General features: G+C 41.3%; 1 protein-coding gene across 4 annotated transcripts in view; it reads left to right on the plus strand.

The window, feature by feature from the left end:
- pcdh17 (protocadherin 17) overlaps positions 1–27,511 on the plus strand; it is an 83,884-nt gene that overhangs the window by 14,346 nt on the left and 42,027 nt on the right. For 2 of the 4 annotated variants that reach the window (XM_079555652.1, XM_079555654.1), the window contains exons 3-4: positions 17,124–17,182; positions 19,217–19,389. In XM_079555652.1, the coding sequence (XP_079411778.1) occupies positions 17,124–17,182; positions 19,217–19,389 (232 nt within the window). The remainder of the gene's footprint in view (positions 1–17,123; positions 17,183–19,216; positions 19,390–27,511) is intronic. The other 2 variants (XM_079555653.1, XM_079555655.1) reach the window with 1 other exon arrangement.

Consider the following 27,511-nt stretch of genomic DNA (forward strand, 5'->3'; position numbering starts at 1 on the left):
CCAATATGAGAGATTTACAGCCCATTGGTCAATATTCTCAATCAGTGCTTTGGGTGAGACATTTTGGGTTTCAGGGAAGCGTTAAAGATCATTTCCAGACACGCGCTCGAAAAAAATAATGTAACATCTGCCTCTTTGCAACTTTTATGTCTGATGGTTTTTCACATTCAAAAGCACAAGGTCTGTGATTCATTACAAAGACAAACACAACACATCTTGAGCATAAGCGCAGTACTATTCTGGGATCCAGCCAAACCTTGCCTTTTGCTTTATAGCCTTTACTGCAACCTCCTCTGTGTCCCTGTGTCTGTGGTGAAAGAAAGCTGTTTTATTTTTCCGCTGTTTTGTACATATTGGTCCGCTAATGTTACTTGGCTCCTGGGGAACAGTAAAAAAAGGTAAGAAGCAGCTCTTGGAGAGTGTAGAATGGGCTGAGCGTTTGAGTGGGAGTTTATGGAAGAGAGGAGAAGGTCAGTAGGTTTAGTGCTGGAGATTACGTGCGATAGTTTCTGCTGCGCGGCCGTCCTGATTAATGCTAAAGCTGGCCTGACAGATTCTTAATGCACGATAGATGCACTTAAAAGAGACGTGAAGGAGCAGACGGCCAACACTTTGACAAGGGGCATTACTCTAAAGCCTTTCATGTCAATCTTTATTTTTTTTTGTCTTCTTTAAACAATTGCTAGACACACTGCTGTTTTTTTTCCTTCTTTTTTTATACTCAGGATATGGCGATCATAGTCAATCGAGTTAAATAAAAGATCATTCTTGAAGGTTTCACTCAGCAGCCTAATACGACACTTACGTAAGCCCATCCCCCTCCCTACCGCCGCACCCACTGACCCACCACATGTACAGTAGAGGGGGTCACCTTGAGAGGAAACCAGACATCTGCTGTGTACAGGGGGGACCCAGGTGGCTCTGCAGGCTCAACATGTGCGTCTCGGTGTCCATTGATATTCTATGCATCACGTTGTTTAGATCTGGCCTTGCTGCAGCTCTGGGCTTAAGGGAAATAATTCCAAAACCCTTTCATCCACGCTACGCCTCTTGTACCCGTTCACTGAAACGGAATAATTTTGTTCTTTTTAAGTTTGAGTTCAGCTTGTTGCAAGGCCAACATTTTGCGCTCCGCCGAGTTCGGAATACAGTTTATTTTATTTGTCATATCCGATACAGACGGGCTAAAAAGGACGTAATGATGTTCCTTGTGTGGTAAACGGTGTCAGATTCGAAACAGGTTGAGTTTGTTTCCTGTTCAAGAACGCAAACATTTATGAGTTATTCAGAATGTTTCTATGTGCACTGATTGACGCCTTAATTTGTGAATGATCTAGATTATGTTTTGGTTTTGTTTTGTATCCTCAACTTCCCTTTCAATCGAGTGTAAACAGGAAACGGCTTTAAGCAAATCTTTTTTTTCTTGCTTGCTTTATCGGGCTTTGCTTCCATCCCCACTGTGATTCAAATGTTGATATTCTGTCTCATTTTTAATTTTAGATGTTCTTCCTGACATAATTCTCCTCATTTATATAGGCCTGGGACTGGCACAAAATCTGCACAATAAGCTCAATCAGTAGTGTTCAATCAAAAGTACCAAACATGACAAAGTTAGTCTGAGGAAGAGAGGGAGGGAGGTAGAATGGAAGGAAGGGACGGAGCGAGGAAGGAAGGGAGGGAGTGAGAGGGATGGAATAGTGGAATGGAAGGAAGGAAGGACTTTACTTGTGTATAGTCTTAAGTTAAAAAAGTATTGATTGTTTGTGTATTAGTAGTGTAGAAAAAGTAAAAGTAAATTTGGACCACAATCTACTCCAGTACACTGACTTGTGACTCCATGCACGCCGGGTCCATAAGCCCACATTACGTCACGGTGTGAACTTCTCTCTGTAAAGCTCTTCCTCCTCTCGAGTTTCTGCTTCATACGGTCTGATTCTTTTTCCTCGCTTTGACATGATTTTTTTATGCTGTGCTTTTGGCTTGCTTGGGGCTGGCACAAAGACCACACTCCCTTGTGTCTAATCGCACTCCCTTGATGCAACAGCCTGTATGTAAGCCTGCGCCGTGTTAACATTCTACAATTTCTTATTGTTGCATCAGGCACCAGAAGTCTGTGTTTCTAGGCATATCGCGTTCCTTGTTGAGAGTATTATTGTAGAGTACGCTATAGCTGTAGACGTACTGTTCAGGCTGAGTTTGCTCCGTAATAATGAGTGGTACACAAGGCCAGTGCTGACTCGCTGTTGTAACTATTGATAATCAAGTGGCTAATGATCAGCAGTACATCACCATTACACGCTGCACACTTTGTCTTTTTTTTTTTCCTCACTTAAAGCCTACCGGACTCGGCACTTTCTTTTGATCAACTCCCGTCTTTTCATTCACTTTTAAACGACTTCCAGCGGAAACAGCAGCTGGCTACATGTTTGCGCACATAGATCTCAGGCAAAAATAACAAAAACAGCAATCGCAGAAGTGACGGCAGACTGCTGTGCCGGAGGTTTTTGCCCCGTTGAAGGAAAAACCCAGAGCCAAAAGCGACATTTATCATTTACCCCTGGGGCTGAACTGCCACACATGTGCAGTGTTGATAGGGCTCAGTCTAGTAGTGCTGCTGCCATGCCATTTCCTTTGTTTCTGTGATGAGGTTTTTTTTCTCTCTCTCTCTCCTTTTTGTCCTCTTAGTTAGAGGCTCAAAATGTTGTTGTCTAAACAGTTATTGCTGAGCAGCTGGATGTGTAATGCTAGTTTGGTATTGGCAGTGGGATGGGCAATCAGCCGTGGCAAATTATGTGTGAAGGGACTTGAGAAATAGTATGTATTTTGTAGCAGATGTTGGAAAAAAAAAAGTAAATGTGTTATTTAGCCCTGTGGACTTTTGCATCACAGCTGAACTTTGGACCCAGCTACAAGTCCTCTGCGTCCGAGAATGCCACTTTCCACTTTAATTTTGCACAGATAATGCATGTTGCTGTCGGTGTAAAGCTGGATTCACACAAACTGGACGCACTGACGCTGTTTGGGAGGGGGGGGGGGCAACACGAGGCTTATCACGGGACTCCTAGGGCGGCGACAGGGAGACGCCGATTTGACAAGCGCAATCGGCTGAAACTGGCTTCACTGACCTCCACAGACCGCGACAGTGCTGTCACACACGCGTCCCGACATCTGCCCAAACCTGCCCGACCACTCTCGACTGGCGATTAGAAGCATAAAAAACAAATGCATACAGGCACTTGATATGAATTCAAATCAGTCAATTGAAAACTATCTTCTCGGATTCAGTAAATCTAAATGTCTGCATGAAAGACAAAATGCAAAGATGTATAATTCAGTATTGAAACACATTTGTTTTAACAACAATTTATTTGCAAAAAGAAAACAACATGTGTTGAATGTTGTAATAGTTTAGACCCTGCTGTCTTAGGCCATTGCTGTGGTCCCTCCATATCGCCGCAAGTCTCCCATTGAAATGCATTGGACTTTAGACACGTGAAAAACAACTTTACAGCCTGGTCCCTAATTTTCTTACTTTTTACAGCTAAATATTCCTCCTGTGATAACGCTGGGTTAGCTACAATTAAGGAGACCAGGCTGTTTTTTATCGAAATCTCGGAATAATGAGGGCCGGACTGTTAGCATTGGAGCAGCGCGAACTACACGTCGCGCAAGGGCCGAGTCTACAGTGAAGATCCCGCCCTTATGTCCTTTTTAGACACAGTCAGAGCTGGGGAGTCTGTAAACCTGCCATGATTTCCCCCTCGAGCACGGTCATTGTGGCAGTGTGAGCAGACGACGTCTATGCTTTTTAACAGTCTATGTCTTAGACTCCCTTTTTCCACATTTGAACTCAACCACTGGTTCCCCTTTAATCTGGACTGACAGTAATAAATATATAAAGTACTTTGACACACTCTACTCTGCCTGTTGTGTTTACAAAGATGCATGCTGTTTAACAATGCTTGGTTCGCTGTGTGATTTTTACACCTGAGCATGTGGACTTCTGATGTTGCACAGCCCCCAGGTGCGACAACAGCCCATAATAATGACCCAGTGCAAAACATATGCAGAATCTCACAATCGGGAGCGCACAGGTGTGTTTTGTTGCACCGTTCTCAACACAAAGCAAGTGTATATATTTAGTCCTCAAACCTAGTGACTGTAGACGAGAAAGATTGAACAACATTTATGTTTTGTCATACTGCACAAAATCAGCTTAACATTACACAAATTATTTTCAATTGATTGTCTTTTGCGCGGATTGAACCCACCAAGAAAAATGTTGTTGTTGAAGCAAAGCTCTTCTGTTTACTAAAATGGTAGGTGTATTCGCTGAATGTGAAATCGCACCCCTTTGATGTGGATTGTTTGTATTTTTCTCAGGACAAAAGTAACATGACGTGCGGGCAAGAAAGCATTTAGACTAATTTCCGCTTGTCTTTCTATCGGAAGCGTACAAGGTTGAGTTTGGAGGCTACAAGCAAATGTATTCTACAACAACTAAAGAACGATTTGCATTTCACTATATGCAAATATGTTCCAACTAGATGCTCCTTTTTTGAACAAGAGATGATTGGTGAGAACAAACCACGCTCCTTTCGAAGTGCAAGCAAGCTATTAATATTACCTTTATGCATTACTGCCTTACATTATAGTCATACTCTCACGGGACAGCTAGTAACAGTGCTACCAGAACAGCACCTCAATTAGTTATGGGAATTGGCAGAGGTATAAGAACTATAATCCACATTATGTCACTAGCTATTTTGTAAAATCTCAGACTTCCGTTTGACTGAGAGTTTTGTTTCATTTTTCATGTGTTTATTTGAGCAGGGTTTTATTTTTCTAATTTTGTTCAATTTTAACCTTGTTTTGGTCCTGATTAGAATTTTTTGAAGGCCTGTTTTGACAGTTGAAAAAAACATCAATGGCAGACACGGTGTTGAAATGTTTTTGAATTATTATTATTATTATTATTATATTAATATTGTGCAGCCCAGCCCCGAAAGAGGAAAAAGCAAGTTATTGAGGAAAAAATTGGAAAAGTTACCAGTAATTGACCTAATTCAATCAGTCATCTCTTAATAGTTCTATGGTATTTTCACTTATTACTACTATCATTAAAGTGATGGTCTGGAAGTCTGCATGTTTTACAAATGTTAGAAAATGTGCCAAATCAACCACCTGGTATTGCATTTTGATGTTAAGTAAGAGATAATATGTATTTATATTTTTTTTGTAAGGTCCACCCTTCCTGGATCTCAGCAACTAATCAGAGTCTAGCATCCTCCCATGTTGACCAATGAGACGAGCTTTTCCTGTGAACCAGCCTGTCAGATCCAATCAGGAGGGAGGGGGAGGAGCTTGATCATATACTTTTGAAAATGATGTTACTGCTCTCCTCATTTTGCAAACTAATAAGGGCTTTCTGGTTAAAGAGGGGAGGAATTTGATTGTTTACTTTTAAATTTTACTCTATCTCTCCTCACTTTGAAAAACTTACAGACTATCACTTTAATGAGAGAGTGACAAACATTGGCATAAACCTACACTGATACAAACATTCCTTTTCGTTTCTAGCGTTTACTGTCATTTCACCTATTTTCATTTGTCCATTTACATTTAACTCCAGTGGGGAAGAGCCTGTATTTATATTATATACTATTAAAATGCCCCACAGCCGTTTGTATATGAATATGCATTGTCCAGGCACAGCGTGAAGCAGCATATTGCAGAGTCACCTGCTGGGGCACTGATAATGGCCACTGATGTCCCGTATTTAGACAGGGACTGTTTATTTTTGACTAATAGAGATTAATCTGGCTTTTAATGAATCAATTACACGCTGTGGTTTTTAAAAGCAGGCTCTGGTCATGTATATTTTTGTCCTCAATAAACAGATTATTATTTGTTTTATTACTGTACGCTTGTTAGGGCTGTACAGTCTCCCGTGTTTTATTTGCGGAGGGTTTAGTGCAGGATTTTTCATGTGTCATAAAATGGAAGGGATCAGAGTCTTTCAATAGAACTTATCTGTGCGGGAGGCTTCTATAGTTCCAGGATGGAACACTTTGTTGTGTATGTTTTGATGCTTTTGTGATCTATTGTGTTGAGACAGACGTAGCAATCGGTACAGTGTATGGCGTTATAACACTGTCAACCATTATCTGTCCGGGAGCTTTCTGTTGGAAATGGTATTCTCAACTGTATGTTCCTTTTTGATCGTTGCATTAGGAAATATCATAATTTCGCATATTTATAATTCATGTTTTGGCTTTATCGTTGCATCAACATACTTACTAAGCCAACTGAATAAAAAAAAATAAAAAAACTTTTACTTTTTTGAACGGAGGGACTACTCTTTGCCTCAACTTGCAGTAATTCATAGCTTTGGACCAATTATCTTTATGGAGGAGACCGCCGCGTTTCTCCCTTTTATTTTTCAAAAAGCTATTAAACGTCTGCCTACAGTTTTATTGACAATTCTGTTCCTGCAAACAAGTCAGCTGCAAAGAGAGAGCATGAGAAAATGAAGAGGGAAAAAAAATACTATGCCTTAGTCCAATGTGACCAAAGTAGTAATTTGTCGACAAAAAAGTAAATTATATTCATGTGACCTAGGGCCCCTCCGTGGTATGAATAGTAATAAGTGGCAGTGGCTAGAGTTCAGACTGTAGCTGCTTTGAAGTTCATTTTCTCTCCCTTTATTTCTGTGGATGAAGATAAAGCAGCTTTAGCCCTGACCTGCGTGCCCTCATGTTGGTCCGCTCCCCTGTGGCTTGACTCGCTAAACAAGAGAGCAACATGTTCGAATGTGGGCTTTTAATTAATTTTTATTTTTTTGGATGATATAAGTGAAGAAAAAGTGCCTGCAAAAATCCACGCGTTTACAGAGGTCACCACAGGCTACCATTGTCACTGCGACGGGCCTAATTGTGTGGTCAGCCAAGATAATGGGCAATTACGAATATTGTGTCTTCGCTGAAAAGAAGTAAATTTACAAGAGAAAGGTCGTGTTGTTTAGAGACTCAAAACACTCTCTTAAGTGCAGCTTAGCCCAGTTTTTAATGAAGAAAAATCCGATTCCTCATCAAAAAATCATGAGCTCTAAATGGGGAATCCAGTAAATAATGAATTAGTAAACCCTGATTAACATAAGTATATTAAGAGAAAAATCACTTTTTAAATCAATATTTCATGCAGATTCAATCTCGAAAAAATCGCCACTTGTTTGCCATGATTCAGAATGAGTCACTGTCCATTGGCCCAGTTAGACACAATACACTGTAAATGAGGTCATTGTATGATCATTTCTGTTGTTTTCTCCCTTACTTGTTGCTGTTCGTATTTGCTATAGAGCTAACCTCAGCAATTTAGGATTAGCCTGAGACTAGGTGAGTTTTTCTTTTTTTCGAATTACACAAACTCAGTGATCGTGAGACCCTAGTCTAGTTTCTCTTTCACATTTGACTCACTACTTTTTACTTATGCTTGAGTAAAAAGCATTCTTGAAGCAGAACTAAGTAACTTGTTTACCTTAATAAATCCTTTCCTTGGTCCCTCTGGGGGTAATACAAGTGTTCATGGGATGACTGGAGGGTCTTTCATCTCCCCCTGGTGTCTCTGGCCTGAAAACTATGCTTGGAACTTTCCCTGCTCCGACCCGGAGGCGCAATACACACTAATGGAATCACAAAGAAGAACCTAACAGGCCAACGGGCAAAGCTAACTGCGGGCTAGCGCCACTTTAGCAGTGTTTACAGCCAAGTTTGAGTGACAAAAAAGATCACAATTGTGTAATTGGGTTTCGGCACAATGTACAATATCCCTCTCTCCCTTTGTCTTTTCTGTCAGCGTAGTATTTACTCTCACGGACAATTAATCACCCCCCCCCCCCAAAAAAAAACAAAAAAATGCTTTGACTCCTACAGTGGCACTTATGGCCTCTAGGGGCATGAGTTACTTAGTTCTGCTTTAAGCAACGTTACTCTTACTTGAGTAAATATTGTAACAACTCTACCCACCTCTGAAGAAAGTTACTGCGAGGAGTAGCCAGGTTCACAAAGAAATAAACATTATTCCCTTTTATGTACTGTATTTCTGGTTTGTCTGCTGCTACACGGATCGTTGTAAAGTAACATCATTACAAAGTTAGGCGAGACGTAAATTCGCCCATGTCACATTCATTTTTCAAAGGGTTTTTTGTAATTTCGCCGATGCCAATACTGGACAGAGAAACAACGCCGGAAACCAAATCGTAGTAACATAATTCTCCTTTTGATTACTGGGAGCAATCACAAAAGACACATCCTCTGCCTTCTGACAATGCATTCATCCCATGTTCTTTGATAACATGAAGCACAATATTTCGCGACTAGCGAGAGACCTCTCCGCGTGTACATCGTCCTGCTATTCATCGCTTTGAATTGAGTGTTCCTTTTAAAATAAACCGTTGATGGTAACTTGCAGGCTCTATCTAGAATAGCGAGGGCTTCAATAAAAGTCCACTCCACGTCGCAGAGCGTAGGCATATGAATAAGGGATTTAAAAGTGCATCACACACAACCACACCAGATTACTAGGAATTCACTTTGTATTGAATCTCGGTTTTGTGCCGCTTCCCATTCGTGCCACACTTTTAATCATTAAGTGGCGTCTGGAATGGCGACTGAAGTGTCCATCAGTTTAATAAGATGTACCGTCTTTTTTCACCATTTACTGGCATGGGTCGTTTTTTTTTTTTTTTTTCTTCTTGTTTTTTTTACGACTTCAATTCTATTTGGGCCCAGACTTCTCTTAGGTGATTTGTAAGATAGTGCAAGGATATTTAGCAGGCAGTGGGTCGTTCACTTAAGCCGTTTGATTGATTGGCCCGTTATCTGCAGGAAGATGTATAGGAGTGGCTAATTCGATTTGATCACTTACAATTGCTCCACGGCCACCAAGTAATCAATGGAGTCTCATTAAAGTCCCGTTACCCCCAACCTCAGCGCCCATCCCTGCTTTTGGACTTCCTTATCACCTTACTTTTCCTCCTCCCCATGCCCAGACTTCCCTGCTTCGTCTAGTTCACCTTCACTGGCGATTTCAGCCAAACACTTTTAAGCAAGTGTTCTGAGAGCTATTGATCCGTTTTATAAAACACAGCCGAATTTAATCTGTCCTGTGCTTATTAGATGCATTGGGGAGGTAACATTTATGCGTGTAAAAGGGTGCACCGTGGTGGAAGCGATTCAAGGTTACCCTATTCTCACATGAGACATAAAAGAACAAAATACAGAGTGAGGTCTCAGTGTGAAATGCAGCTAAATCAAAGTAGAATTGTTCGCTCTCCTTTTTCTCAGCTAATTGGATGCGGGTGCATTTCTTAGGCTCTCGAACAGCAGTCTCTCCTTCTAGTGTTCAGATGGATTGGACAACATTTGCACAGGACTGTTGTTAATACGATTATGTTTTAAGATTTCCCCCCAAATAGTACCAAGTTTCCCTGGTTTGACATTTCTTCGGATGTTAAAGGAATAGACCACCGTTTTTCCATACTGAGATATGTTCTTACCTGAGCTTAGACGAGTTGATGTGTACCTGTCTGGTCTTTTTGCGTGCACGTGGAGGAGCGTGGTAGCTTCCTACTTCACCCCTGTTTGGAGCTATAGGAATACATAGGGAGAGGCCAAATGCTAACAACATCGTTGGTCGTTTTACGTGACTGAGGGCACACACAAAGACCAGACAGGTACGTATCAACTCGTCTAAGCTCAGGTAAGAACATATCTCAGTGTGGATAAACGGTGGCCTGTTCCTTCAAGAATCGATCCTTAGGCTCAGGAAATAACACATGAAGGGATAAAACGTCTCTTACCATTGCCATGCAAACATAATTAAGCAACGAGTGAATCAGAAGGCATGTATGTAGTGTAGTATTATAGACAACATTGGATTGCCAAAGATTTTCTTCCTGAGATTTGACTATTTCAGACTTACGCAACAGTTCAGTAATCTCAAAAGAAAAAAAAGAAAAAGTTGATGTACCACATCCATTCTGAACACCTGTGTCTTCTTTTCAGACAAGGTTACGCTGTTTTTTTTTTTTTTCCGCTTCTCTCTTTGAAGTTTCCTGTGCTAGCATCCTGTTTGTTTTGGGGTGAGACAGTAGAGGACAAACACATGTATCATATCTCGTCGACTGGCTGAGGGGCGGTCGAACATCCCCCTCTCTCCCCCCCCTTACACCCCCCCCCCCAGCTCCTGTGAATAAAGCCGAGCTGTCCAGCCGACCATGTGTGAAAGAGAAACTGCACTCTGTCCTCATTCTCCACCTGTACCTCAGACATCAAAGACAAGTGCGCACAACAGTTACAAAAACACACATATACGCCCCCCCCCCCCACACCTTTTAAAAGCATCTTTGCCACGCAGAAGTCTAACGGCGCTCCAGTGTGCCGCTACCATTCGTCTCAATTGGCCCGGTGACTGCTCAGTCCGTCTTAAGGCCTCAATGGGAATACTGAATTGAGTGCAGATTTTTGCACTTGGCTTCACTGTAGTCTCCATCTCTCTGACCCCCGCGACCTTGGGGCACTCTCCGTGTACAACACGGTGATACAAAACTGCTCAACAACGCGTCATTGTAGGGGGGGATATGTGTAGCGCTAAATAAAAGTAACCTTGTCTGACATTCGCATGTAAGAGCATCAAACTGGACAGCACTTACTTCACAGAGCTACTAAAACTGAAATCTTTCTTTGTCAGTGGCATACAGTTGGTCTTTTACTAAGTGAAGTTGCTGACCTACTGTATGCCGAGTGAACATTTGGATTAGGGCTGCACAATATACTTCAAAAAATACTGCATTGCGATATTAGGTGATGATTAGGTGATATCGGACTGAGATCGACACATCTTTTTACAAAGCCAAAAAAAGAGCAATGAACAGAACTTATACATGTGGAAATTTTGTTTTAGTTAAACATTTACTAACTTCAATTGTATTCTTGTTTTGGTCCTGATGTAGTGTTTCTTTAAGTCTTCTTTTGACACAATATGCTGAAAAACTAGTTACTGATGATCTGTGTAGAATGGGCCATATCGTGTTGAAATGGTTTAGTGAAAAATCGCAATGATACTGTTGTCGCATTATTGCACAGATGTATCGCATATCGTGAGTTACTTCAATATCGTTCAACCCTAATTTGAAGAGAGTCTGTGATAGGAATGTATGAATTGCATTGTTTCCAACTATTAGTCTTGTATGTAAAATGAGTGAGAAACCTTGTTTTTTCGAATGACCGTATTTTCCGGCCTATAAGTCGCTTCAGAGTATAAGTCGCACCAGCCAAAAATTGACGAATGAAGAAAAAACAACAGACTGAATAGGCGTACACTATGCTAAATCATTGATGATTAGCTACAGCATAAACAGCAAACTAAGTAGGTGTCTGGTATGTTAATGTCATATAAACCGTTCAGATAACCAAATTTGTGGCCATATTGCCTTTGCCATGCCCGATCCCGTCAGACCTTGGAAGCTAAGCAGGGAAGGGCCTGGCAGGACTTGGATGTGAGACCGTTTGGGAACACCAGGAAGCCCAGCGAATGTAATGTTTGTGTGAGTGAGTGGTTGGTTGTGGTCGGAGGGGCCGATGGCACACCCAGGGCAGCTGTGGCTACAATAGTAGCTTACCACCACCGAGTATGGAGTGAACAAATAGTGCAATGTAAAGCGTCTTTGAGTGTCCAGAAAAGCGCTATATAAAAACAATGCATTATTATTTACTGTTATAGCATAAAGAACAAACTCCCGATCTCGCTCCAAATCACTAAATCCATTGAAATCTTCATCCTCGGCGTCACTTCTGAACAATCGCCTTGGCAACTACCTGGGCACGGAGGCGTAACTGCACCGTTGACAAGCCTCTCCCGGTGGCACGTTTTTCAACGGAACATACGTTGTCCTATTGGCCACCGGCATAGTGTGCTCCCCCTGAGGCCCATAGTTGCAAAAAGAGAAGATGAATGAAAGGAGATTTTAAATGGCCAATGCACAAACATAAATCCATACCCGCATTTCAACCAATTCATAGAATAAAACCTTATTGTTGAAAATTACATAAAAACGTGCATCTTTACTGTGAAGAGGCAGCAAATAACCATGGCTTTCCCGCAGAGACTTTTTGATTGAGTTGAAAACAATCTTGCGTATAGGGAATATATGTGTAAAAATGGCTCAATACTACCGTCAATGCTGTACAACTTATCTCTGCTCCCAATTGAGACAACTGAAATGCAAACACGGAACTTGCAGTTCTCAATAACACTTAATAAAATTATCCAGCGTCTAATGCAGTCTGTAATTATGGTAAAACTATCTGGTCAGTATTTATCATTGCCCCTTATATTATCTCGTATTCATTGTGGTCGTATGGATTGGGTGTGCACAATGAGAGCTGCTCTGGCCTTTATCGACCCATTAATTGGAAAGTGGCCCGTTGTAGTAAAAGGCTGGGCCAGTATAAACAGACAGGAAGAGATGGAGGCTTAAGATCAGACTGGAGACTCTAATTGGCAGGAAACAAGGGTCTATACGCTGAGGTAATGTGCTTTTTATGGCCATGTAGCGTGTGTCCATGGGCAGGCATGGAAAAATGTAGCTCATATGTATATTTATCTTCATTTCGGTTAGGGAACATTTACTATATGGTGCTTTTATGCATATTGGTACGAAAAGTCACTCAGTCATTCATAATTGCAAAAAAGTAGCATCTCTCAAGGTGATATTTCAGTGATTGCGCACTTCCTTGTGCTCCAGTTCTAATGTTGCGCTTTACTACTGTATATGCACCAGTATCGGATATTGCCTACAAATATCCGATACTGAACCGATACCAGTTTTGGCTCTCAATGCCTTAAAAACACAACTTTTACCACCTAAATCTAATATGAATATGGGCATGCTGTATGTCAATGTAAAGCAAGAAGATCCTGTAGAAAACGGAAATTTTTGCGTTCAGCAATAGGATGCTAAAGCTAGCGGTAGCATGCTAATGCTAACAAAAACTAATCAAGGCTGGGTCAGAATTGATGCCATGATAGAAATACCTAAATTAGGCTAATACAAAAAAATAACCACCGCTGAAGTCAAGTGTTTGGATTTTAGTTTAAGAAATAACTGATCTAACATATTTGTAATGATCAGATCACTTCATGTGAGTTATCTATGTTAATGTAACCTAAAGCCTGTCATATACTCAAGGATAATTAGTCTAGAAAAATCATCCTTGTTAAATATTTATCCAAGAGTTTATCAATAGATATAATTGAACTGATCTGTAGCATCTTGACAATAAAATATGACTTTATTTACAATGGAAAAGAGTCGACACAAGAACGACACTTTTAAGAAAGTCTCTTGGCATCGGTAAGTATCGGATATCGGCAGATACTCAAACCACCAGTCGGTATCGGTAGCATCTCTAGTACTGTACATATGCTCATTGGCCTGAATATCAGTATGATAACTTTGCTGATGTGTTACATGACCATATAGCTATATTTGACTGCTTTTATGTTTTACTTTTCTCTTTTGCCTTTTTGTCATCCGAAGTTTTCACTGCAATCAATCTACTCTCGATTATAAAGCAAGGGGTAGGCAATGTCTGGCCTGTAAGGTGATGTTGAGAAATACCATTGCTCACAACACAAGGCTTTTTTTTTTTTCTTTTTTTTTTTAAAGGAATTGGCAATGTAGCTTGATCGCTATAGAGAGATGATCCACAAACCACTTTATCAAGGCAGGTGCTAAATAGCAGATGCAAGCTGAAAAATAAAATAATCTATTTTGTTGCCATGTTGCACTTAATTTACACTTTTAATGTTTCCTGTATTACAGTTTTAGGGCTCCAAATCTGACATGCAAACGAGAGAGTGCTACGTGAGTAAAAAATGCATAAATGACTCTGCTGCTAATTCACTTTTGCACACGGTACTCGCTTTGCACGTGAAGGTTTGGTCCCTCATCCTTCGATAAGCCAAAAACAGAAGTCCTGTGACTGTCCAAACTTGCAAAAATTCAGAGATTTGTTATTATATTTCAAAGCTTCTGTCTGTATATGTGTGTTAGATGGACTGCTACAGAGTTTCTAACACAAGTGAGAACATTTTTTTTTTTTTTTTTTTTGCCATTTTCAGCATGAATAAAAAGCAGGTATGCTAAAGCGTTTCAGTCCTTGCCAGGACAGCGTTGAACTGATTGAAAAACTATGGCCCTGGTCAGAGCAGCACAGAAGGGGCACATCAATATAAAGATTTCCATCTCTCATCTCTTTAAAAAAAAACGAAAAAAAAAAAAAAAACTTCGGCCTTTTATTTTGTCAATGCCAAACAGTTCCGAACATCCATTCTTCCTCTGCTTCTATGGTCAAATTCCTACCTTTGATACATTCTGTGGGAGTTTTCTTTTTAATCTTACTGAAGGCTGCGGCAAATAGAGCATTGGGGGCCGGAAAAAGGTGCTGGCCAAAAGCACGGAAGGTCAACATACTGAGGTGGCCTGTCCGACCTTCACGCACCCGCCTTTTTTCAAACTGAGCTACTGCGGCGCGCGGATGACATTGAAATACTGTATCGACTCCGAGTCACGCTGTGCATGTGAAAAAGGCCCAGCGCTGGGAGACATTAGTCACTAAACATGACATTTCGCCGCTATCAATTCTAGAGCCCGAGTTGTGCGCTACATAAGGTAATTATTTGTGTTACCATGATGAATACCTCGTCCACGCCATGAAAGCAATTTCTCTAGAAGGGATTTGTTTCCATCCATCTTAGAATCTACTGCAGCACATGGCTCTAATAGCAGCAGCCCGTTCTGATGCATTCGATATTTCCCATTACGGTTGTGCATTTGACTTGCTCCGGCACTTTTTAGCAATCAGGAAGCTATCAGCAAGTGCAGAGGGTTCCAAACTTTTCACATCAAGCCCCAAGTAAATATTTGCCTTTGCAAGTACCAACTTGAATAAACTAGCCCAAGCATTGCTAAGAGGAAAACAGGGCTTCACTAGAACGGAACTCCAGTGAACTAAGAGGAAATTAGCCAGCCCTGAACCAGAATTTAACCAATGCTTTATACGAACGAAACCAGGTCTTAACAAGGACCAAATCTAAACTAAACAAGGACTTGGCCAGGACTATACCAGAACTACACCAAAACTAAACCATGACTAAATGCTCGACAATAACTTCAATCCTGCATATCCGGAAATTTGCATAGTCAAAAACTTCAATATATAACGTGCCTATTGTGGTTAGCGTAAGCCTATACAACTTTACAACACCTAGAAGATAACATTTTTCCTTTAGGATCTTCTACCCATCGCTTATCTGTTATATGACACATTTTTATTTCCCTCTCCGCCTGTGCATTTGACTTGCTTCTGCACTTTTTAGCACTCAGGCAAACGCGGGAGGTGACACTGTGTTTCTCTAAATGCCAGAAAGCACTTTGGGATCTTTGGTGACCTTTTGTTGCAATGAATGTGATTAAAAAGAAAAAAAAAACAAAAAAAAAAACCTTCATATGTGGTGCGTGGCTATAATCAACAAGAAACTGAGTTAGAGAGAAACTTTCTTTTTTTTCTTTTTTTTTGCCTCCCAGGGCCCAAGTGATTGATCCAGTCTGTAATGCTCCGCTGTGGTGGCTGCTTATGGGCAGGAGGAGCGTTTGTGCTTTAAAGGTTGAACAGCAGTTTGCCATTACATAATGTGTTGTCAGAGGGATGTACAGCACACTGTTTACGTGTCTGGCTCTGTCTCCGGTCTTGTTTGAGGCTCACATGCACTACACAGAAATCCATAGTAGAGTATCAATAATTTGAGACTGTTGTGCTGAAGCCCATTTAATGGAAGGAATTATTTGTTGGGTTTATTACTTTTGAATTCTGAATCAATTCTATAGATACAATGATAAAGTTAATTATGTCCAAACACCAAATCTATAAGAGTTATTATAGTCCTGCCTATGGGGCGCCTACTATTGGCTTTCAAAACAAATAAATATCTACCGTTGCCTTGTCAACAGTATTCCAATTTATATCTTTCAATAGATAATAACCTATAGCTAGGACTGGGCAATAAGCTGATAACTGAGTCTGGATCTACTTTTTGTTAAAGAGACTAGATGCAAGCTGGCCATGTTATACTCACTACTGCCACTTCAGGTCTTACGCGTAACTGCGTTTCTATATTAAGGACCCGAATTAACAACTTTTGTGACAGTTAGAGGCAGTTGTGGTGACCAGGTCTGGGCTGGACTCTGTATAGTCCCTTTAAATACAAACACTTATCGCTACTCTCTCCTTTGTTTGGTCTGCCTCTGTCATGCTCTGCTTGAGTGACACACTGATGAACTAATCACACTGTGTGAGTGTGAACCTTTCGAAGAAGCAGATAGCTTGAGGTCCCTCTTCAAGGCAATACAAAGAGAGGTACAGACAATATAAAAAGACTAAATACATTTTTAAACTGTAGGAAAATCATGATTTTTTTTTTTTTGCACCACTACCACTGTTTCATTTCCTAAATTAAAGCATTATTTTTATACTGTGTTGTTGATTTCTCATGTTTCGTGTGTGGTAGGAGGACCTGTGCATTTTGCTCCTTGCTCTTTGATTCAACACTTTGAGCAATTTGCTAATTATGTCCACATGTTCTATAGTATTGTATTTTAGTAGCATAATCCTAATTAATTGTTGCACAACCAACTCTGTACTTTGAAGATGTTTCGCTTGTCCCTGATTTACATTAGTGTAAATAACCTCTTCTAATCAAAGCGGCTGTGCCTCTACAGCTTGTTCCTCTGATACGTTAATAGTAAGCCTCACGTCTCACCGCTCAGCTCCTAATTAACTGCATTTTGTGGTGGGGAAAAAAAAAAAGAAAAAAAAAGGATATATATAGAAAAGAAGAGCTCATTATTTTTTGTTTTGCCCTCTCCATCCATTCAGCAGCACTTGATTTTGTGTCTGTACATAATTAATCATATGTCACCACCAGGAGATCCAGTTTCTCAGCAGGACGGGCTTCCTTTGAGCAGACTACTTACTTATTTTCCGTTCTCTCCTCCTCCACAGACGGACAATTTCCCCTCTGAGCCTAATTATATGGGCAGCAGACAACAGTTTGTACAAAGGTAAGAGGGATCTATAACCATCACAACACCTCACTTTTTTTGTGTGTTTTTCCCTACCTACAGTAAACTCCCTGTGCTCTCCTCGAACAGCACGAACTGAACCGCTTTTAATTGAGTGAATCGGGAGCAAAAGAATATCAAGAGCACGCGTTTTATTTACTTAGCGAGGTTAGCTCATTATACGCAAATGACAATGCATGCAACGTGTGCGATACAATAATGCAATCCTTTTATACTGTGTACAGGTACTTTCACTTAATTGCAGTCATTAGGACAGAACAGTGAAGGCGCTCTGAACTAGAGATGCACCGATCCAGCCTTTTTTGATACCGATACCGATACTGGGGTTTTAGTATCTGCCGATATCCGATATTTACCGATACCAAGAGACTTTCTTAAAAATTGGTTTCTCTGAGTGGAAAATTGAATTGACTCTTTTCTCCAATTTAAAAGGGGCTAGATGCAAGTTAGTCATTTTATACACACTACTGCCACCTCTGGTCTTATGCGTAACTGCACCTTCTATATTAAGCTCGTGCATGACGGCACTTCGGACCCGAATTAACACCTTTTTGAGTGACAGTGCAGGATTTTAGAGGCAGTTGTGGTGAACAGGTCTGAGCTCATTCTACACATTGAGACATGGCTGGAACATGTAGGGGGATGAAAATACTTCATTTTTAAACTCTGTATAGTCCTTTTAAGATCAAAAAGAGTCATGTTTAATTTGTCATGATGTTACAGATGAATTATCAATTATATCTATTGATAAACTAATGGACGGACATTAAACAAGGATCACTGGACTTTTCTACACTAATTATCCTTCTTAATATGAACAACTCACATGAAGTGATCTGATCATTACAAATATGGTAGATCAGTTATTTCTTTAACTAAAATACAAACACTTGGCTTCAGCAGTGGTTATTTTATTTTATTAGGCTTTTTTAGGTATTTCTGTCCCAGCCCCTGCTAGCTTTAGCATGCTATTGCTAGCGCGACATTTTGCGCGGCGATCAAAAATACATTTGCAGAGGTTAAAACTACATCAGCGATTTGAATTTGAGAGCTAAACCTGGTACGTCGGTTCATTATCGGATATTTGTAGCCGATGCACGATATTGTATTTTTTTCCAGTATCGACTCCGATTCCAGTATCGGATTGGTGCATCCCTACTCTGAACCCTGCTACTGTGGCTCTTTGGCCCGATGCTTTTCCCGGTGCTCTATACTTTTGTCAGTGCTTGGGATATGCACAAAATCACTCAGCCCACTTCGAAAACTACTCTGGTTTCAAAAGTAAAAATGCTTTTCATACATTTCTTTTCTCATAGATCAATAATACATATTCACAGTGTAAGAGAATGTCGGAAGCCGTAAAGCACACATTTTTGATTACAGTGTGTATCTATAGCTTTAGAAACCAAAGGTATTTCAAGTGTTTTCAAAGTGCATTTTCTTCCAATTACCGTGATTGTGCTGGCTGGTAGTACCCACATAAGTGATTAGCCTCTGCCGTGCCTTTACCTTCTGAAGTCTTACCAAAAGTATACTGGAAAGACTGTAATACTGTAGACGTGTCGTTCAAGTCAGCTTTCAAATTACAGTCCGAAACAAATTTATCTTGAATTGTAGATTTGCATTTTTAGTTTCGTGTAACAGACCGTGAAACTATTACAGCCAACTCCGTAAACTGTTCTTTAATGGAGAAAAACCTGTGTTTAAAGAGGCTTTTTCTTCTATTTAAATTGGTCACCACTGTAAGTCTATTGTCAACATTAGTTTAAATAACGGCTTTTTGTCTCAGCACTCAGCGACAGAGCAGGCCCCCAGGTGCATTATTTTATTACATCCTAAATAATCTCATTCTAATTGTTCTTGTTTTATTCAAGCATTTGGAGATGTTCATGAATGTTTCATTTTGTCTCCGAAGGCGAGGAAGGCTTTTAGAATTCTCAGCAGTCGACGCTACTAATGCTCTTTTCCTTTTCCGTTTTTTTGTTGTTTTCTCTCTCTCTTCTGTTTGTCTAGTAGTTCGACATTTAAAGACCCGGAGCGCGCCAGCCTCAGAGACAGTGGCCATGGCGACAGCGACCAGGCGGACAGCGACCAGGACACCAACAAAGGGTCCTGCTGCGATATGTCAGCAAAGGAGGCACTCAAGCTCAAGTCCACGGGTGTTAAGCCCCCGCCTCAGGAGCAAGGTGAGCCCTGAATGTGTCTACAAAGTGACTGTGTGATGAATGAGGGATGTCTCGCGCACAAAACGCCGGCTCCGGAAAGAATAGCGGGCCATTGGCACCCGGAGCGCTTCTTGTCAATCACATATGGTTGGAATTGAGGTTTGTCCCAGTCCCAGTGCATTGTATGTTTAACTTCATCACCTCTGCCACTGTCAACGCTTAATGCCAGTGAATCCTTGAGCAAGACTCTTGACCCTTCTTGTCACTTTTCATTGACAGTTTGATTCTCTGCTGACTCACTGCGGAAAAGAAAAGTCTTGATGTTGTGGTCTCGACTTGGGTTGAGATGGCAAGTTGTGTCGTAGCAGAAGTTTCTAAAGTCATCGACTGGGCTGGGTTGTCGCATTCTTTCTCCTTTCACCCCTTTCTGCAATGTTAGACTCCTTCATGACTGGGAGCTTATACAAACACATCAAAAACCATGCAAATTCATCACAGAGGAGGACTTGAACCCGGGACCTTGCCTTGAGGCGCCAGCGCTAACCATCCCCACCACCGCCGCGGCTGCCTGTAATTTGCCTGCGTGATGAAGAAGTGACGCCTTGCAAGCAAAGCGCCCAGACCAAAATGAGCAGCACTTCATTTCCCTTGTGCCGCAGTTATTTGTATAGCGCTCCTGACTTGCATGAGCGCTCCCAATCTAAACCGGTTCCGACTTTGTTCTGTCTTACTTTGTTCCCCTCGTCGTTTATTGGCTGGCGTGTGTGTGTGTGTGTGTGTGTTTTTTTTTTTAGGTGTGAGGGGAGCGCCTAGTCTACACACGTCCGCGGTTTATCAAAGCAGACAGGCCCATTATGTTTTCATAAACCCAACTACTTCAGCTTCTCCTTTTAGTCCCCCTCTCCTGAGCAGCCATCTCTGAAACTTTGATTACGGGACATGGAAAATAACTTAGTGAGCGGCAGGCGATGTAACTCGGTAGCATCGGTGATTAAATATGAATAATTATCCCAGCCGCTACGGGCCAGGCAGATTACACGCGACATGTGTAGAACAATAACTCCCCAGATGTGAATTCTTGCAGTCCCTTTCCGCCTCTGCCATCCAACATCGTTAGTTCAAGGTCAAGAAGCACGCCGCGGAGGCGTTGTATTAGGGTGTATCAAGGCAAATGAGAGACACTTTGGTACATTTTACACCCCAGCTTAACCATTCATGTCTTGTACCCGGCGTGGGCCATTACCTGCTTGGCAAAACGGATATTCACTCAGGACTACAAAAATACGCCCCAGTGTCCATGTTCCTCTATGGGGGAAAGCAACTCGGTGGTTGCATCCAGAAATGGCATACTACACAAAGCGTAGATTCTGTTTAATGGTGCTATTAATCCAGATAACAGAAGGCCTGTTTTGCTTTGAACACAAGGACAATGACGTTCCGTGCTGCAATATGCATGTCTCGCTAAGTAGCATTGCTTCCCCCTTTTCACTGGGTTTGAGGATGAGAAAAAGCCATGCACGTTGGCAAGAGAAATTGGTCAATTAAAAAGCCCCATATGTTTCTCATTTTGGAAATGTTCCTATTTAATTGTCCATGAGAGACCTGCACAATCAGATTTATGAACGCGACACACATGACGGGAGGAAGCAGCCGAGGAGTCTGGTGCACAACCCTAAATTTGGAAATGGGTTGAAGAAGGTTTCTTTCTACTGCCATTTTTCAGGTTGTGTGTCAGAGATATTTAACGATTTCATTGCAGTATTCAAGCCCGTTTTGATGGCGAAGCATGACTGAATAAGCCTAAAATATGTCATTGTTTCGCTGCCCTAGGAGTAGCCCACGTAATGCCCATAGATGCTGAGATGCATTCAAGATCTGAAATCCGAGTCTAAATTAGGGCTGCAGCTGTACTTCTGCCCGTCAATAGGAGGGTGTTGTTAGCCCGGTCCACTACAGCTCAGCGCTGCCTCCCCTCTGCCCACCTCTGTGTGTGTTTCCTTTCGATCATTATCCCTTTGATGCTTCGGAGCGCGAGACGGTGACCGCGCCCGGGAACGCCAGGCTTTGGAAGTAAAACGGTTGTAACCTGCCAGTGTGCGTTTGTCACTCTTCGCTGCCCCCGCGCTTAGTCTCACTCCCCCATAGCCACAGACTGCAACTTTTTTCTTCCTCTCGTGGTCGTTTTGAAGGGGTGTGGGGCATTGGGGGGGTGGAATCGATTGATGTAAGATTAGACAGTTAACTGGCTGCAGCTGCCTGTGTTTAGCCAATAACACCGGGTCCTGGCTCAGCGCTGAGAGGGGAGGGGCCGGTGTGTGAGAGCAGCCAGGAGGAGGCAGGTGTAGCCAAAACTTCAGAGCATCTTTATTAAATGGATAATAGAAGCAAACAGCCTCTCTTAGTATTTACTGCAGATGAAACTGTTATTGATCGTGACTATACAGAGAGGCTGACCTTTAATGCCCCTTCTATTTTAAATAAAGCGCGCATGGCTTAAAAGAGACACAACAAATGAACAAGCACACTTTTTAAATATATCAGTGCAAAATATATTCATCGACTTGTTTTTTCTAGCACTAGAATATTTGTATAGACGAGCTTCTTGTTTAAAGCCATATAGGGTACTTTAAAGCTGCATTATGCAACTTTTTAGGTGGGGAAAAAAAGTTAATACTTGTGCGTATTTGACCTCGTAGTTACCCAACGGCTGCACGGGTGGTCAGCATGGTCTCGCAGACGGTCCAGAAGCAATTGTTTGGGAGGTTTTCACTGTTGATGGACCCTCTCACCAGAAAAAACAAGACAAAACAAGTGAGCATTGTTGAGATCACCGTGATTGAAAGTAAAGACGCCATGCTGACCACTCACACAGCCGCTGGGTCACTATAAGGTCAAATACGCACAAATATCAACTTTATTTTTCAGCATAAGAAGTCGCGTAATGCACCTTTAATGTGCTCCTAGCTATCAGCAAGAGAGGACGATGCACCTTTGGCAGTGGAGGATTCGAAACAGATTGTAGAGGATCTCGTGTAGAAAGTGCGCAATCAAAGCAAAGAAAGAAACATCTCCATGGAGACAAGCTGGTGACATCCTGTTCGGGGTCAGATCAGAGGTGGGCCTACTCACAGTGAAGGTGCATTGGTGTTTCTCACCAATAAAAGCACCTGGAATTACGCTGATGCTTGTAGTTTGGTGATTGGTTGAAATGTCCCGCAAGCATGAAAGCTTACACTTTCGGAAAATAACGAACACAAATTCTCGACGTTGTGCCTGTAGTGTGGTGTCCTAATGCAGGTATCGCCCTCGTGTATTTTGAGTTCACGCTCAAATGCATGAAGGCACCTATTTATACAGTGCGATATTATCAGACAGAAAAGTGGAAATGTGAGCGTATCATTAGTCACTGCCCTAGGATTGTTTTTGCAGCGTTTCCTCTCACTTTACTGCATATCTGTTCGACAGCGCTGCTCCCATCCCACAGTTCTCCTTGACACCCGATTTTAAAAAATGATAGCTAGGGTTTTTGAAGAGGAGTTGTGTGAGGTATTATGCAGCTCTAGGGTCTATTAGGGACACGAGGCATGATGTTTCAGAAGGAATTTGCACGCATATATTTAGCTCTGTTAACATGCACTCAAATGCGGCTGCAACTGTCAGGATTGCTCAGTTTAGTGTGTGTTTCTGAATAACGAGCCGGCGAACTAAAGCTCCCGGAGTCTCAAACAAAACAACGGCTAACAACCACAAAGACAGAACAAGTATTTACTTCCTTCATCTTTCAAAAAAGTGTTTTTTCTCATAGTGTTAGTCATAGCGGTGATAGTTCTATTAACAGCAGTAATAGCAGAAGCAGGATTTGTAAAACTTAGGTAGCAGCTGAATTTCGTTTCATGTTTAACAGTACATTATTGAAATTTTACCAGTTGGCCAGTGAAGTGCTAACTAATTTTCTTAATAATTTCACTAAATTGTTTCCCTAAAGCAGCCCTTGCGATTGCAGAACAAGTCATGCATCTATATTTGAAGAGGCACCGGAGTAGCACTAGACTTTGGCATGACTCTCGCCTCCCTATTTAGTAACCCAACAAAAGTTACTGTAAATTCATCCTGTCTTGGCCAATGACTGCTCTGTTCACAGCCGCCAGAGTCCATTGCGGAGACTGTCAGAGCAAACCTGGTCTTTCTGTCAGGCGCTTTGAACCGCTGCAGGGCTGGGATCCTCATTAGAAGAGCTGTGCGAGAGAAAGCACTGGTTATCTTCTAAGTGTAATGTGTATTTAAACTGGCATTTGCTAAGGAACTACTCCGCGAGCCGCTGTCTCTGTTACACCAGCCCGTCTGGCTGGCTGCGGTGGGCCTGTGTGCGAACGCTTCTGGGGGAAGTCCTGACTGGTATCGGCGGAAGGTAATGCACTCACTTCAAACAATGTGAACCAGCCTTTGAGCCTGTAGTTACAGTCCAAATCAATGCCTAACCCCCCCTTTCTAGTCCGGCGTCTTTGTAGTCATTAGGTTGTGGCTTATGGATTGGATCTCTCTCTGTAGACTTAATCTTTATGTATGCTTTATCATTTTTCTCTCTCTTTTTTTTTTTTTTTACTTTTTGCGTACTGTGTGCCAAGCTGCCAGAGGAGTGCAGAGTAGTCAGAAGCAGGAGAAGTAAAAGTTGCCATTTTGTCATTGTTTTTTTAGTTATCTTTGCTAAAATAAATAATATTCAAGGAACACACTGCAAGTACTCAATAATACCACTGCAATAGGCTTAGCTGTTTCATAGCAGTTTAATTCAATTGTGCCATGCTGATAATATAGATACAGACGGCGTCTCTGGAATCGCCCATATATGGTCATGTTTGAAAACAGTTAAGGGGGAAAACAATTTGGAGAAAAATCTGAACTTTTTGTAATTATTCAAAAACTACTTTAACAAATGCAGAAGTATTGATATAGTTTTCTACCCAATAAAGATACAAAGACATGGAGAGGAGCAAAGTGGTTCAACAGCCCATAAATACATAAATAACGGAGAATGCTAACAGAATGCTTCATTTTAGCATCGTGCTAATGCTAACGCTAGCCACGACGGCCGTTTTTACACTCCTACTCAACAATCTGCTGTGAAAAAATATCCATATGGACCCGATTTAGACTTGACTTTATTTGGATGTGATATATAAGTTCATATTCCACCAGAAAATGGCTAAAAAGAGTGGAATATTGTGTTACCCAAAAGATTCTGTATCTACACCACCACACCATAACAAACAGAGGGAAATTGTGCTCGATTTTTCAGCCGGCCCTTGTGCCACCCCGTACTTAAAACCAAAATCACACGTCACCTCACGTTTGTGTTGCTGCGAAACAGCCTGGCACATGTGACTCGTCTTGTTTTGACGTGACAATCTCCCTCTATACAGATTTGTTGCCAAATGTTCAATAAACAATCACAACTAATCTACTTTCCTCATCTCTGGCTTCATCCCTCCGCCTCATATCAGCCGGACAGCTCCACACCAAGCCTTCGAATTGATTAATTAGCTCCTCAAAATCGGTGGCAACATATTAATTAAACATAAGTATATCAAATTTGTTTTTTTTGTTTTGTTTTTTTGCCAGTTTTGAACGGCTGATTAATACACGCTTCACAATGCCTTCGAGCAGAGAGAGTGGACAGACAGGCAACCCTGCACACGCAAAGAGATGTCCCTTAGAGATGATGTATGAGAAAATGGCTTGGAGTGAGAGGCGAGGCGGGGGAGGACTGTTACAGTGTCGCCTGTACGAGCTGACCCGTTCTAATTAGCTACAATGGGAGTGTAATTAACAACCAGGGCTCGCTTTAAAGGGGGAGAGGGAGTTTGACGGGCGGGAGAGAGAGAGGGAGGGAGGGCAGTGATACTACAAGGACGTGGCTGCGGTGAGTGGAGACAGCGTGAGTTGTGTGCCTGTGTGACACCGGCAGCAGCAGAGGACAGTAAAAATGGACTGTTATTTGCGGTACCGTGATATAAAAATCCCACATCGCCACCACTCCTCCACAATGTCCTCCAGTGTGTGGAGAAAAAACCCCAAAAAAAACCCACAAACCTAAATATATGAGGTTTTCCCGGAGAGCCAACACAGAAATGCATCTCGAGATCAAAAGATTGCATCACCCTTTTTATTTTTATTTTTTTACTACATAATGCTTAGTGAGAGGGCTCTTTGAACATCACTGCTCAAGCGCTTACATTTTTTATACGAATACATATTTCTCTTGTAGTTTTCAGCAAATGCAAACTGTTTTCTGTTGCCTACACAGTGTGCAGGGATATTAATCTTAGTCTTGCAGATAATTTAACCAGGATGCCCTTCAGAGGCAATTGATTTATTTATAGGGCTTGGCACTGCATTTGTCATAAAGGACTGCACCCGGTTTTTAACTTGTATAGTGAAAAAAAGATTTTGTGGGAAAAAAGTGACTGGTGCAGAATATTATAGTGATTGTAAACCTAATCCTAGTGTCTGACCAAATGAACCTTGAAAGTTATACTAGCAACAAGTAGACATAATGGACGTTAACCCTTTATAGGGCAAGTGACTATTTTTTGTAATTTCCGCACACTTTACATATGGCCTCCCTGCTGTACATCAGCAAGGTAAAGAAGCATGTAGTCCTCACTCAGCCAATCAGAAGAGATCACCCTACATCACAGATCCCACCACTGTGGCATTTGACTGGCAGAGACCGGCGTAAGGCTAAATGTATGGTACATTTCTGTACATAACTTGAAAACTAACCTTGGTAAGCTGATGAGACTCACATATTTCATTGGTGAATTATTGTGCTAAGTGATGATATATGTGTTGGTTTTTTAGAAATACGTGAAATCCCAGCATGTAAAAGGCAGGCACCATATTTGATCATACGCCCTGTTCATTTAAACCTAAAGTTAATTTGTTTTGTCCATATTTGGACTTGCCCGTCGTACCTATTATTTATACTTACAGTAGTTTTATGACAAAAGACCCAATACACCCTTGGACTATATTTTTATGTTGTCAAAGGTTATTTTTTTAATACATTTGTATTTTTAAACATTTTAGTATGAATGGATAGAGTATGAATGGGTGAGTGGATCCTTGCTGTAAAGCGCTTTGAGTGCCTACTGTAGGTGGAAAAGTGCTATATAAGTTGAGACCATTTACCATTTACCATTTTGTATTTGTACACAAATTAAAACAAGATTAGAGGTGACTGACCCTTCCCACTGCACATAAAGCACAATCACATTACAAAAGCTCTTGCCAGGTGTGATAATTTCAACATCAGTATCACAAAACACAACGTCTCCTGAATACCAGCACCCCCCCGAGACCTGAAAGTACTTTTTGTATTATTTTATATACATACCTTTGTAATTTTTTCAAGGTCAAGGAACCAAATATGGTAACTTTTGACATGACAAATATTGAAAAATGTTAAAACGGAACTAAACTTATGTTATGTGCCCTAAAAAGGGTTAAGCTTAGGGCATTAGCATTTGTAAACATTACTCTGCTGCTATTGCCCCTTAAGAGGTGTGATATGTGCATGGAAAACTCCCATGCGAAGAATTTAGATGTTAAATGCTCGGAGTTTAATTTGATACTCCAATGGTCACGCTTTAAATACGACTTCCTTGTTCATAGTCAACCGTGTTCATTGAGATCCAATTTGAGTTCAATTTGATCCATTCATAACCACATGGACGCTTTCCAGTCAGTTTTTCAAAATTATATTGCAAAAGCACAGCACAATTTACATTCAAGTGCGCAGTAATATCCTCGCCCCATATTTAGAGCATTCATGGCTGCTTATAAATATGCGCGTTATCCCAGAAGAACCTCATTATACCTGTCAACATACATTCTAAACATACCAAGCGCAATAACTTTTCTTGTATTCCAAAATATAACTAGTTTTCTAATTAGTTTCTTCTCAAAGACTTTCATATTTGTCCTGCTATAATTGTATCAGGGTTTACACAGTTAATTCTCTGAAATAACAGGCAATGAAGACTTGATAGTTTCCCATTCTTCTGCGCTGAGACACGCAGAGACCAAACACACTAAATATTCATGCGCTAATCCATCTTAAATATTCACATTCGTATTTTCC

This window comes from Gobius niger (assembly GCF_951799975.1).
Source record: "Gobius niger genome assembly, chromosome: 4".
NCBI classification, from domain to species: Eukaryota; Metazoa; Chordata; class Actinopteri; order Gobiiformes; family Gobiidae; genus Gobius; species Gobius niger.